Source organism: Oncorhynchus mykiss, chromosome 6 (assembly GCF_013265735.2).
Source record: "Oncorhynchus mykiss isolate Arlee chromosome 6, USDA_OmykA_1.1, whole genome shotgun sequence".
NCBI classification, from domain to species: Eukaryota; Metazoa; Chordata; class Actinopteri; order Salmoniformes; family Salmonidae; genus Oncorhynchus; species Oncorhynchus mykiss.
This window is the reverse complement of record NC_048570.1, coordinates 26,918,523-26,933,155: the sequence shown is the minus strand read 5'-3', so window position 1 is coordinate 26,933,155 and position 14,633 is coordinate 26,918,523. Positions and strand designations below refer to the sequence as shown.

The 14,633-nt window shown below is 44.2% G+C and overlaps 1 protein-coding gene across 6 annotated transcripts in view; it reads right to left on the bottom strand.

Annotated features, from left to right (window-relative positions):
• Positions 1–14,633, bottom strand: part of cabin1 (calcineurin binding protein 1) — a 65,079-nt gene that overhangs the window by 20,713 nt on the left and 29,733 nt on the right. For all 6 annotated transcript variants that reach the window (XM_036979738.1, XM_021605913.2, XM_021605912.2 and 3 more), the window contains 3 exons: positions 4,716–4,879; positions 4,271–4,367; positions 3,474–4,169 (listed from right to left, as the gene is read on the bottom strand). In XM_036979738.1, the coding sequence (XP_036835633.1) occupies positions 3,474–4,169; positions 4,271–4,367; positions 4,716–4,879 (957 nt within the window). The remainder of the gene's footprint in view (positions 1–3,473; positions 4,170–4,270; positions 4,368–4,715; positions 4,880–14,633) is intronic.

The following is a 14,633-nucleotide window of genomic DNA, read 5'->3' as shown; positions in this document are numbered from 1 at the left end:
CTCAATGCCAGCCAACGCTTTAGTTCACTCCCAGCTCCCACTTTTCTACCTATCAGGAGAAGCTGGCTCAGATGCAATACGCAAAGTAACTCATTCCTCTTATTATTTGATCAGTTCCGCTATGCGTCACGTAAGAAATTATTAAATTAAATCAACTTAACATGACATTCAGGTTTGGGGATGGTACAGTAGCATTACTGCAATAGAATTGTCCCTTTCTGATCAGTATCAATCCAACTGAATCTTAATAACTAGTCGGGTACCTGCTATTTTATACAACAAAGTGTGAGTTCTAGGTAACATGAATCCAAACAGAATCAGAAGTAACATTTTGGCTTCGGAGTCAGAGTATGTGGCCAAAATCACGAGACTGAGTCTACAAGCAGTGCCAGTGCACTAGAAAGTATCCCAATCACAATTCACAAAAATCATAAGTAAATAAAATGCCCAAACTTCACCTTCAAAACAGCCAATTGCTGTCTTAGAAAAACAGGAAACCGGTCATTTAGTCAGTGAGCAATAAAACTGTTATCTGCTGGTAAGATGGAAGTAATAAAATGGGCCGTTTCCATCTGTCTGAAGCCATTACTGGACCCCGTAATACATAAGACCTTTCATTGGAAACATCATTTTTCGTCTCGCAATTATTAAATCCACAACTATTGCAGAATAAGACATTTTGAATAGTTGTTAATAAAAACACTTTGCACGGTTCCTTATTAGCTAGGTAAGGATATTTTATGCATAGAATTAGTGCTAACACCGTGGAGGTGCCATCAAACAGTGTTGTAAGGAGCCAGATAACACAAAGTAGATCATGTGTAGCCTAATCCATGCAATTGCGCTAATCATCATTTACAGCTCATAACTAATTATAAGCTTAGGAATCCACACATCTCAGAGATCTAATTTGTTTTCATGAAAGAAAAAAAATTGAATCTATTATTTTTCTCTCTCATGAAAACACTTTAAATGTCAAATCAAATCAAATTTTATTTGTCACATACACATGGTTAGCAGATGTTAATGCGAGTGTAGCGAAATGCTTGTGCTTCTAGTTCCGACAATGCAGTAATAACCAAAGTGTAATCTAACCTAACAATTCCACAACTACTACCTTATACACACACAAGAGTAAAGGGAAAAAGAATATGTACATAAAGATATATGAATGAGTGATGGTACAGAACGGCATAGACAAGATGCAGTAGATGGTATCGAGTACAGTATATACATATGAGATGAGTAATGTAGGGTATGTAAACATTATATTAAGTGGCATTGTTTAAAGTGGCTAGTGATACATTTTTTTACATCAATTTCCATCAATTCCCATTATTAAAGTGAGCTGGAGTTGAGTCAGTATGTTGCAGCAGCCACTCAATGTTAGTGGTGGCTGTTTAACAGTCTGATGGCCTTGAGATAGAAGCTGTTTTTCAGTCTCTCGGTCCCTGCTTTGATGCACCTGTACTGACCTCGCCTTCTGAATGATAGCGGGGTGAACAGGCAGTGGCTCGGGTGGTTGATGTCCTTGAGGATCATTTTGGCCTTCATGTGACATAGGGTGGTGTAGGTATCCTGGAGGGCAGGTGGTTTGCCCCCGGTGATGCGTTGTGCAGACCTCACTACCCTCCGGAGAGCCTTACGGTTGTGGGCGGAGCAGTTGCCGTACCAGGCGGTGAACACAGCCCGACAGGATGCTCTCGATTGTGCATCTGTAGAAGTTTGTGAGTGCTTTTGGTGACAAGCCAAATTTGTTCAGCCTCCTGAGGTTGAAGAGGCGCTGCTGCGCCTTCTTCACAACGCTGTCTGTGCGGGTGGACCAATTCAGTTTGTCCGTGATGTGTAAGCCGAGGAACTTAAAACTTTCTACCCTCTCCACTACTGTCCCGTCGATGTGGATAGGGGGGTACTCCCTCTGCTGTTTCCTGAAGTCCACGATCATCTTCTTTGTTTTGTTGACGTTGAGTGTGAGGTTATTTTCCTGACACCACACTCCGAGGGCCCTCACCTCCTTCCTGTAGGCCGTCTCGTCGTTGTTGGTAATCAAGCCTACCACTGTAGTGTCGTCCGCAAACTTGACGATTGAGTTGGAGGCGTGCATGGCCACGCAGTTGTGGGTGAACAGGGAGTACAGGAGAGGGCTCAGAACGCACCCTTTTGGGGCCCCAGTGTTGAGGATCAGCGGGGTGGAGATGTTGTTACCTACGTCACCGCCTGGGGACGGCCCGTCAGGAAGTCCAGTACCCAGTTGCACAGGGCGGGGTCGAGACCCAGGGTCGACGAGTTTGGAGGGTACTATGGTGTTAAATGCTGAGCTGTAGTCGATGAACAGCATTCTCACATAGGTATTCCTCTTGTCCAGATGGGTTATGGCAGTGTGCAGTGTGGTTGCGATTGCGTCGTCTGTGGATCTATTGGGGTGGTAAGCAAATTGGAGTGGGTCTAGGGTGTCAGGTAGGGTGGAGGTGATATGGTCCTTGACTAGTCTCTCAAAGCACTTCATGATGACGGAAATGAGTGCTACGGGGCGGTAGTAGTTTAGCTCAGTTACCTTAGCTTTCTTGGAATCAGGAACAATGGTGGCCCTCTTGAAGCATGTGGGGACAGCAGACTGGGATAAGGTATGATTGAATATGTTCATAACCACACCAGCCAGCTGTTCTGCGCATGCTCTGAGGACGCGGCTGGAGATGCCGTCTGGGCCTGCAGCCTTGCGAGGGTTAACACGTTTAAATGTTTTACTCGCGTCGGCTGCAGTGAAGGAGAGTCCGCAGGTTTTGGTAGCGGGCCGTGTCAGTGGCACTGTATTGTCCTCAAAGCGAGCAAAGAAGTTATTTAGTCTGTCTGGGAGCAAGACATCCTGGTCCGCGACGGGGCAGGTTTTATTTTTGTAATCCGTGATTGACTGTAGACCCTGCCACATACGTCTCATGTCTGAGCCGTTGAATTGCAACTCTACTTTGTCTCTATACTGACGCTTAGCTTGTTTGATTGCCTTGCGGAGGGAATAGCTACACTGTTTGTATTCGGTCATGTTTCCGGTCAAATGTATGATGAGATCTGTGGATTCCTAAGCTTATAATTAGTTATGAGCTGTAAATATTAATGGTGCCATTTGTGTTAGTTAATATCTGTAGGACTGTGAAGATGATTATGATTAGCGCAATTGCATGGATTAGGCTACACATGATCTACTTTGTGTAATCTAGCTCCTTACAACACTGTTTGATGGCACCTCCACGGCGGTGTTAGCACTAAAGCTGTGTGAACAGGGAAAGTCCCCCCTCTGTGTTTCAGGTCTCATTGCTAAATCATTCTCAAGAGGGATTTCCCAAACCCATTTCCTTTTTCAGTTAGTGCATATTACATTGCATTACATGAGACAGTTGTAAATAATGTTTTGATGGGAGAGAGAAAATGGCAGTAAACATGTAAATAGGGAATCAATAAGTCATAAAAGTACAGCATACCTGCTTAATGTGCATGTATGTCTCGGACATGATTTTCTCAATGCGCCCCAGATTGTAGGTCACGACCTTCTGGCCCTGCTGCCACGCCCGGTAGGCATCCATCAGAAGTGTTTTGCCTGACTCTACGTCATCCAGGAGCTTCCTCTTCCTGCTGGGCCTGCGTAGCGGCCCCTGGGCTTGTCCCAGCTCTGCTCCACTGGCTGACACTGGGCCCTTAACTACCAGGCCCTGGAGCTGCTGCTGTCTGGAGCTGATGCTCAGGTCTTCCAGAGAAAGCTCTGGTGCCCGGTTGCTCACAGCCACTTTCTCCCCAGGCTCCAACACAGTTCTGTGGGGCTCAGTGTCTGGTTGGATGCCCTGAGAGTCTGTGGTCTTGGAGGGACGCCCCCAGTGGCCAGTGTCCAGCTCCATAGGCTCCTCTGGCCCTGCTCTGGCCCCCTCCCCTGCAGCAGCCTCAACCTTCCCACATGGAGTTCCCTGCTGCTGATCCCCCCTGTCTCCGTCTGTGGTGAGCAGGGCTGGCTGTGCCTGAGGGGTCTCCTGCAGCCCAGAGTCAGGGCCTGGGGCTGGGGCATTGACCTGGGTCCCCTCAGTGAGCCCCGGCTTCTTAGGCAGTGCTTGACTGCGGTCTTCTGCGCTGGGCCTGTTGGACGTGTCCGTGGTCGTCATCTCATCCATGGAAGGCTGCGCCGACACCTGAGAGAGAACAGAGCCTGTCACAACAAGGAGAGCACGCCAAAACGATAAACCCTATAAACTACGGTCCTCTCCATATGTGTAGTGCTTTGGTTCCGTACCCCTGTGAGTTTGTTCAGATTGTCCTCCAGGACTTTTACAGCTAGGAAAAATGCTCTCTGGGCCAAAACCTGACGATCCACATCCCGCAAATACTTCCTTTAAGACATGAGAGGTAAAGAGAGAAAGAGAGAGAGAGGGGAAAAGACAAGAAAACTCAGATGAACAGTGCTTGTAGCATTACTACAGACCCCCTGGTTCGAATCCAGGCTGTATCACAACCGGCCGTGATTGTGAGTTCCATTAAGCGGCGCACAATTAGCCTAACGTCGTCCGGGTTTGGCCGGTGTAGGCCGTCATTGTAAATAAATAAAAAATCTTAACTGACTTGCCTAGCTAAACAAAGGTCACATTTAAAAAAACTAATTCACAGAAAAACACAAGAACAACATGTTGCCATGAAACACAGAGAGAAACATGGTTGAGTCACGAGGGAAAGATCCTTACTTTCCCTGGTCAGGGGTTCTCTGGAGCATGAAAGAGACTTTGAGCAGTGTGTCGTGGTCCTTCAGCTGAGACAGCACCTCCAGCAAGAGAACGATGGATCTGTTCATATGAGATGCAAAACTGCCGGGCCGATCAATCTCATCCACTGGAATACGCCAGATGCCCTGGAGCAGGAAGATTAGAGGAGAATAGGCAACAGTTCACGAACACTGAACCCATACCTTAATCAACTAAATACCATTTTCCGACTGCTTGGCATTAGCGCGTCATGAAGACAGGCTAACGTACTGTATTGATTGTGTCTGTCAGGCTAACTAGAGTTATTTCCCACTAACACACTCACAAGGAAAACAGATTCCACTGGTGGGTTTTTAGTTTTAAATTGAAAAAACTGCAAATGCTTAACTGAACATTGAGTAGGATGTATCTGAAATGTTTTGTTCAAATGAATGTGATGGTAAATACATGATGATTTATTTAATACAGACAGATTGTGAAGGAGGGCAATTGAAAAGGAGAGCGGGCATGAGAGTGATTTTGTAATGACACAGTAGTGATGGTCGGAGAAAGAAAAAAAATCGAAAGTTACAAATGATTTTGGACGATATTATATTCATACTTTGTCTTAAAGTACTGTAAAATGTACAAAAAATAAAAAGATATACAATGCATTCGGAAAGTATTCAGACCCCTCAACTTTTCCACATTTTGTTACCTTACAGCCTTATTCTAAAATGGATTGAATCATTTTTTCCCCCTCATCAATCCTCACACAATACCCCATAATGACAAAGTAAACGCATTTAGACAATTTAGCAAATGTATTCAAATAAAAAAAAACAGAAATACCTTGTTTACATAAGTATTCAGACTCTTTGCCATGAGACTCGAAATTGAGCTCAGGTGCATCCTGTTTCCAATGATCATCCAAGAGACGTTTCTACTAGAGGTCGACCAATTATGATTTTTCAATGCCGATACCGATTATTGGAGGACCATAAAAGTCGATACCGATTAAATCGGACAATTTTTTTTATTTGTAATAATGACAATTACAACAATACTGAATGAACACTTATTTTAACTTAATATAATACATCAATACAATCAATTTAGCCTAAAGTGAATAATGAAACATGTTCAATTTGGTTTAAATAATGCAAAAACAAAGTGTTGGAGAAGAAAGTAAAAGTGCAATATGTCCCATGTAAAATATGTGCCATGTAAGAAAGCTAACGTTTCAGTTCCTTGCTCAGAACATGAGAACATATGAAAGCTGGTGGTTCCTTTTAACATGAGTCTTCAATATTCCCAGGTAAGAAGTTTTAGGTTGTAGTTATTATAGGAATTATAGGACTATTTCGCTCTATACCATTTGTATTTCATTAACCTTTGACTATTGGATGTTCTTATAGGCACTTTAGTATTGCCAGTGTAACAGTATAGCTTTCGTCCCTCTCCTCGCTCCTCCCTGGGCTCGAACCAGCAACACAACGACAATTTGCGCACGCTAACTAGCCAACCATTTCACTTCGGTTACACCAGCCTCATCTTGGGAGTTGATAGGCTTGAAGTCATAAACAGCGCAATGCTTGACGCACAATGAAGAGCTGCTGGCAAAATGCACGAAAGTGCCATTTGAATGAATGTTTAGGCGCCTGCTTCTGCCTACCACCCCCCAGTCAGATATTTGTATGCTCAGTCAGATTATATGCAACACAGGACACGCTAGATAATATCTAGTAATATCATCATATATCATGTGTAGTTAACTAGTGATTATGATTGATTGTTTTTTATTAGATAAGTTTAATGCTAGCTAGCAACTTACCTTGGCTTACTGCATTCGCATAACACTCCTTGTGGAGTGCAACGAGAAAGAGGCAGGTCGTTATTGTGTTGGACTAGATAAGGTTGCAAGATTGGATCCCCCGAGCTGACAAGGTGAAAATCTGTCGTTCTGCCCCTGAACAGGGCAGTTAACCCACTGTTCCTAGGCCGTCATTGAAAATAAGAATGTGTTCTTAACTGACTTGCCTAGGTAAATAAAGATTAAATAAAGGTTATGAAAACTCGAAATCGGCCCTAATTAATCAGCCATTCCGATTAATCGGTCGAACTCTAGTTTCTACAACTTGATTGGAGTCCACTTGTGCTAAATTCAATTGATTGGATATTATTTGGAAAGGCACACACCTGTCTATATAAGGTCCCAAAATCGACAGTGCATGTAAGAGAAAAAACCAAGCCATGAGGTCGAAGGAATTTTTCGTAGAGCTCCCGAGACAGGATTGTGTCGAGGCGCAGATCTGGGGATGGGTACAAAAACATTTCTGCGGCATTGAAGGTCCTCAAGAACACAGTGGCCTCCATCATTCAGAAATGGAAGAAGTTTGGAACCGCCAAAAAGATGGCCGCCAGTAAAAGGCACATGACAGCCAGCTTGGAGTTTGCCAAAAGACACCTAAAGGACTCTCAGACCATGAGAAACAAGATTCTCTGGTCTAATGAAACCAAGATTGAACTCTTTGGCCTAAATGCCCAGAGTCACATCTGGAGGAAACCAATCCCCGGTCATCACCTGGCCAATACCATCCCTACGGGAAGCATGGTGGTGGCAGCATCATGTTGTGGGGATGTTTTTCAGCGGCAGGGACTGGGAGACCAGTCAGGATCGAGGGAAAGATGAACGGAGCAAAGTACAGAGAGATCCTTGATGAAAACCTGCTCCAGAGCGCTCAGGACCTCAGACTGGGGCGAAGGTTAACCTTCCAATAGGACAACTACCCTAAGCACACAGCCAAGACCATGCAGGAGTGGCTTCGGGACCAGTCTCTGAATGTCTTTGAGTGGTCCAGCCAGAGTCTGGACTTGAACCCGATCGAACATCTCTGGAGAGACCTAATTATAGCTGTGCAGCGACGCTCCCCATCCAACCTGACAGAACTTGAGAGGATCTGCAGAGAAGAATGGGAGAAACTCCCCAAATACAGGTGTGCCAAGCTTGTGGCGTCATACCCAGAAAGACTTGAGGCTGCCAAACAAATTAATGGGTAATGGGTCTGATTACTTATGTAAATGTGATATCAGTTTTGATGTTTAATGAGAAGGAAAAAAACAGATGAAATACATTTTACAAAAAGGATGTAACGTTCCAAAATGTAGAAAAAGTGAAGGGGTCGGAATACTTTTCGAATGCACTGTAGAGTGAGCAATATGTTTGGAACATCAAATCGCAATATCGAATCGCAACACATATAATAGTGAGAATCGCAATACAGCTGAGCACCTAAGTATCGTGAGGTCCCTGGCAATTATCAGCCATATAGGAGAGGGTACAAGCTCTTCATGTATGAGCATATATTATTCCAGATTTGATATGCGCGTTTAAAGATAAACCGATCAGTGCTGATGAGAAAAAAGTAACAGCAACAGCTAAATGCCTGCTCCTTTTACTCACGCAACACAGAGAACACTGATAATGTGCATGGGTCCTTTGTTAAATAAAAAGTTACTTCAACAGCATACCCTGTATTCTGCCCAGCTGGCAGAGAACAATGTTTAAACATTCCTTAGGTCTATAGGTAATGGCATGCAAAAACCTGAATAAACTCTGGGTTGAGATAATATTAGAGATTCAACAGGTCCTTTCGCGTATTCATTGGACACAGGGGCTGGAAGACAGGCTAAATTGGGTATTTTGAAGTGTTTCTTTGTCTGTGTAGCAGGCTCCTCAAGGGCTGACATCAGGAAACAATTAATGGGGTGAAATGGACAAACAAGCAGGAAGGAAGGAAGAAAAGAAAGAAAGAAGGAAAGAAATAAGAGAAAGAAAGAAAGGAAAAGGAGGTGAAGAGAAGACAAGAGGAACAAATTTGAGCTAAAACTGTGGCATTGGACGATGGGAGCCCTAGTGAGAGAATGGAAAGAGTTGCTGTAGGGAGAAATACAGTGCCTGCAGAGTCGAGGTTGTGAAGGGGCTTTATAGTGACTCCAGGCAGATCAGATCCCTCCAGGCAGGCAGGCAGGGAGGCAGCCTCATTAGCACTGTGTTCTGTCTGGGTTTAGGTGGGTTCAGGGAACCACAGAAAGCAGCACATCAAACACACATTGACTTGTTAAAGACATGCTCCGGAAGTTTGGCAACTACTAAGTCTTTTTTAAACCTCCCGCTTTGGGCTGGATGTGTCAATGTATAATTCATACATGCATAACTTAGGAGCTGAATTACTGTCTTAGTCTCAATTAGTCATAAAATCCCTAGTATGAAAGCCACAGTTTTTCTGGGAGATTTCCCTACATTTTTCCCTACGTGGGTCAGCCCCCTGTTAATTTGAGTTCAACCAATGAGCTTTAGCCCCTCACCATTTGAGTGACGGCTAACAAGATGCACATCATGCGCACAGCAGAGCGAGAGAGTGCAATGACGTGGTGCACATATGTGGCGTAGTACACAATTTCCAGGGACCACTTTTGGCTTGTGTTGGCTACTTTCAGGACTACTGGCTAAAAGGTATACAAAAGTACTGGATAATCTCTTTAATGTCAATATCTCTGAAGGACTGCTAAGTCTTCAGATCCCTACGAGTATCACAGGCAGCGATCAATCAAATCTAAATACAGATATGTTATAATGTGACAGCATATGTTATGTTGTTACAGTACATGACGACCAAACAACCCAGTGCACACATCATCCCAGCAGGTGTGTATGGACAGGCAAGGTTCTATGCTCCACAGCCGAGCAGATCATGTGAGATGAGCGCAGATGGTTTCAAGTTTGATTTGTTGTATGTACAGGATATACATGGTATATACACCGTCCAACGAAACGCTTACTTGCAGGTTCCTTCTCGACAATGCAACAATAGGAACATAAAGTAAATGGCTCAGTAGAATATAATACAATTTTAGGCATAATTCGGTGGTCTATGTGCAATAAAAATATTTAAAAACTTGGCAACGAGCAGCCTTAGAAGTGTGTGCGAGTCGGAGGAGAAACTGAGCATTTCACGATGAAACAAAACAAATGAAATGCCTTTATCAGCCTCCACAGACGCAACGAGCCCCTACACCTGGGAGTCTTTTCCTCAGCCTAACAAACAGGTCCACATTGTCTGTTGACATTTTCAGTCTTTGGAGAGAAGCCAAGCAGGAAATAAATGCTAAACAGAACATACCTATCAAATCAAATTGCATTCCAGAGTCAGTCTGCCTCATTTTGTCAAGAAGAGGCAATGAAGACCATCAATGTTAATACACATTCTATAATAATGATCTGTCAGAACAGCTCTCTTCTACTCTGAATGGATGTTAACCATAGTGAATGACCAGCCTGTGAGAACTAGAATTGTTCCTCTAGATGTCTTAACATTTTCTTTATGTTTTTCTAAAATGGTAACCAGCCAAACTTGTTTGTGCTACTTTGATGTTGATTGATCTTCCTGGGTACAAGTGAAATAAAATTTATTACAACCAGTTTCAAAAATGACATAACATATACAGCACTGCTGATTATCAAAAATGCTATATTTGTTTTATTCTAATGGAAGTCAAGATTTGCTCCATATTTGTTGCTCTCTGCGGCAATTGTTTACAAGCTGTTCATGGGTAAATGTTATTGCGCTCACGGTTTGTGTGAGAGATGGATATGTGTTTACACCCCTGGCCCACGCACAGCACACGCTCTATCACAGGGATTTCAAAATGCATTATCTGATCGGGCATTAAACATCGCAACATAATAATGACTGCATCAATAATTCAGGCAGATTTGAAAGAATGTGCCTTCTGCTCATGCTTTGTCCCTGCTAGCCAACCTTAAGAAAGACAAAGAGAGGAAAAGGAGATTCTCTCCCTATAGTGTTAGGAGGCCTGGAAGCATACAGCCTGGCCACGCCCACCAAACCCCTCCTATCAGAGGGAACCCCTCCACCCCTTCCTGCCTGGGACTCTATATCCACAATCCCACAGTATGTAGCTAATGTAGCAGGTATCCTATCAAATAACAACACCACTGTGATGCAAGATACTATATTCATCTCCATAGAGGGACCATGCTTTTCAGAGTTGTCAGGATTGATTATGTTTCCTGGGGACGCTAGTTATCACTCATGTGGGTTATATTACCGTGGGTTACACGTCACCCAATCAATTATTTCTGCAAATGTAATGATCTAAAATAGGAAAGCTAATAGTCTAATTAATAACACTCAATTAATAAAACAGCCAACTTCCCCTATTGTTCAGTCATTTTTACAACAATGTGCCTTTTAGTTTCTGCGTGTTGAGTATCTCCCCTTCCTACCTAGCACAACACCAGCTCCTTTCACTCCCCTTAGCCCAGCCATAACCCATTAAATCACCACTACATGTCACACCACTACATGCCTACTTTATGATGTCAGAACACATCACCTCAGGCTCAAACAAACATCTCACACCGTTACCTCCTATCAAACCATTCCACCCTGCAGAACAGCAAACCCAACAGTTGGGGGGGGGGTGAAATAGCAACAGGAAATGACTTTTACTACGCACTTTCATACAACCAGTTTACATGATCACTCCATCGCTCTGTATTCTTGAAAAAAGCCAGGTGTAGAGTAAACATTCATCTCCGTTGCGAGCAGGGGGCTCAACACAACTCTTGCCTCCCTCTCCACAGAAGGAGGGGGTGGGGGGGGAATGACTCAACCCCACCATGCCCCATGAAAGTACTACACTAACTCCACAAACTGTGGAAGAACTCCACTCACATAAACAAAATAATACAATCATGTGCTCTTTCCCTAATAAAACAGACCGAGTGAGAAAAAAAATGAAAGGCGGCAAAGGAGAGACTCACCATCACCAACGAAAGCTACTCCACTTGTGTCTGCGCGTGTATTCTTTTGGATGTTTTCCTGCTGGCTGTAGCAGCACCAGCGGCCCTGGCAGCCATAGAGAAACTCACACTGAGATAGAGAGGGGTGGGCTGCATGCAGGCGCTGGGGCTGTGAAGGCTGCAGTAGACAGCAGGAGAGAAGAGCTGCGCAAGGCAGAGCTTGAGAAAGAGGAGGTGGAGAGGAAGAGGGCAGCAGCCTGGACGAGGGGAGCAGAAACAGTGCTGGCATCAGGGCCCAGAGACTCAGCGTGCCACTGACAGACGGGCTGACTCGCTCCTTTCTCTCTTTCAAACCCTGCCATCTCAAAACAAAAACACCCACACACTCTCAAACTCCCCTGACCCCAGCCTGCTAGGTTGTTTTCCCTCCACCCTTCTCGCTCTCACTCTATAGACATCATAGTGCCCACCCCTTTAGACTGTAGCCAGCCAATCAGCGACGGGTCGACTTATTCCCGCCCATAACTGCTCACACACACACTATGTACAAACAGAGAAGGGAGAGAGAGAGCAATGAGGAGAAAGAGAGCTAGCGAGAGCAGCAACAAGGAGGGGGAGAGCATGATCAGACAAAAGAAAGTGAGCAACAGGAAGACACCGAGAGAGAGGAAGAGTTGGCAAGCTGAAAAAGCTGACTTAGAACAAGCAGCTGATTTGAACGAAGTAAGATGGAGCTATGGGAGGTAGGATAGAGAAGTAGTTGAAGAAGTAAGGAAAGAGAGGAATGAGTGTGTCGGCCTAGCCTGTACAGTGTTTCCTCTGGAGAAAAACATTTGCAGTGGGGGTTGGTGGACATTAAAAATATATTCTACTCCAAAATGTATGAAAACAGAATTATGCTGACATCTAAAATATAATTTCTACCTGCAGAAATTTGCCAAATAACATATTGGTAAAATGATTTGTTATTATGATTTTAACATATTGGACTGAGCATATAGCTTATGCAAGGTCCATACTATTAGGTATTAGGTATGCTATTAGCAATAAGCATTACTACCTGTAGCCCAACTGATACAGCATAGTGCCTATAAATAAATAGACTGAAGCATGGGGTTGCCTATCTGCATTTACCCTATTGGGCTAATCATTAGTAGTCGTGGGTGAGCTGCAAAAAAAATCTGCTGGTGGGTGGAATGAAAACACTCTTTCAACGCGTGGGTCATTTTAAAAAACATTTCAAAATCAAGATTCCGTGAGTGGCAAGGCAAACATAAGGCTACCAGCCACACATGCATCGAGCGTGTGTGGAGCCTGGAACGGTCCCTTATTTGTGTGGTGCTAAAATGTTCCGATTTGTCCACGTGCAGAGCTTATGTTCTTGTAAAACAAGACAACAACCTGCTGACATGATGAGCTCTCCAGCAGGGAGGGTAGACAGACAGGACAGCACTGAAGAGGTGTTAGTGCTACAAAGCCAGACAGGACCTCAGAGAAAGGAACACGTTAAAATAGTCAATATATTACATGTTCCACTGCCTTCACACTCCTCCTCCCCTACTTGCTCATACCAACTAGTTCTCCTGGTCTCAGCAGCTCCACCTACATAACTCAATGTGCCACACGATGCTAGGTAGACAAGCAAAACACACCCAACATTCCAGTACTGTACAAAAGCAAAACTGACCAAGTTACACCACAGTTTATATAAGTACTGGACTCAAGAACACGTTTTTGTGTAGCCACAAACACACTTAGTTAGCATCTCGGTGCAATGAAGACAAAGGTTTAAAGTGAGGGAAAAAGCCCCAAGATATATTTCAATGTTAAAAGACTAGAAAGCAATGTAATTCCTCTGAAACAGGATCCTCTAAGAGTCTCTAAACCTATAGGCGGGACAACATCACGAGACTTCCGGCAACACTTATGAAGCAGACCAGGCTGGGGTTTGGGGTTAGAGAAGTCAATGAGAGAAGTGAAAATGTCTTCCTTAGTTGTTCATTTTCTCGAAACCTAAAGGCACAACCTAGATTCGAGCCAATGTCTGTAGTAGTTAAACATGTTATTACTCCAACCTCCTGAAATAACTCGAAGGAGTGGCTTTGATTTGATGGGCTGCACATGCACAGTTCTGCACGACTCGACCGTTAGACCCGGTGACGTGTTTCTATGAGCTAGCCATGATATCGCCTACAAGTGTGATCTGGGATTTCTATTGGGAGAAGCAGTTTCTGCCCATCTTCATACTGTACTGTCTTTGCAAGATCCAGAAATATGGCATCCATTTTGTCTGGAGCTTGCAGTAGAGTGCATGTGTGGGTGCGTAGGCGGATAAATATGTAAGCACATACAGTGCGTGTGTGTGGGCAACACCATGCCTGAGCAAGCACATCGTGACTCTACAGGATCACGGAATGGAGCAGGCCAGCAGAGCCCGTTATACGGGGTGGCAGAGCTTTTGACCCCCCGATAGAGTTTGTACCCTCCAAGTTGTTTCCCCATAACATAACAAATGGTATATGATTTACAATGCCTGGTCTTGCCAATGGAGTGTTGTCGGGCCTGCCAGTTATACACAGCAGTACAGAGGCTATGCAGGGTGCGCGCTCATGATCGAAGGGGGGAGATGCTATATTTAGTAGTTAAAAATCCCAAAATGCATTCTGATTGGGTACCTAGCCATGCAATCTCATAAGGTACCGCCTTCATTACCTTGTTTAGGAAGCTCATTGGATCCCAACCAGGGCCGGGTCAAATTGACAGTTCTCTCACAAAGGGAATAAAAGTAGTTAACTTTTCCAGACAGCTAATCATCTAGCTAGTAGCTACTAGATTCGCTAAGTTTTGTTCGTGGCGAGATTAATAATGACAGCTGGCTAATTTGCATGGATATCCGAAAAAGGCTTTGCATTACCAAGAGCAAAAAAACGGAAGACCACCATGTCGAGTGTGATGCCGAGCTCACCGAGCAAACGGCTGGCCCGACCATTAAGGTTGAGGAGCCTAGCAGCAAATGTAATACCCACCCATCCCCCACGCTGTCCGCAAATATCATAAGGGTGACATCATAACAAGCACCTGCACCTCCATTA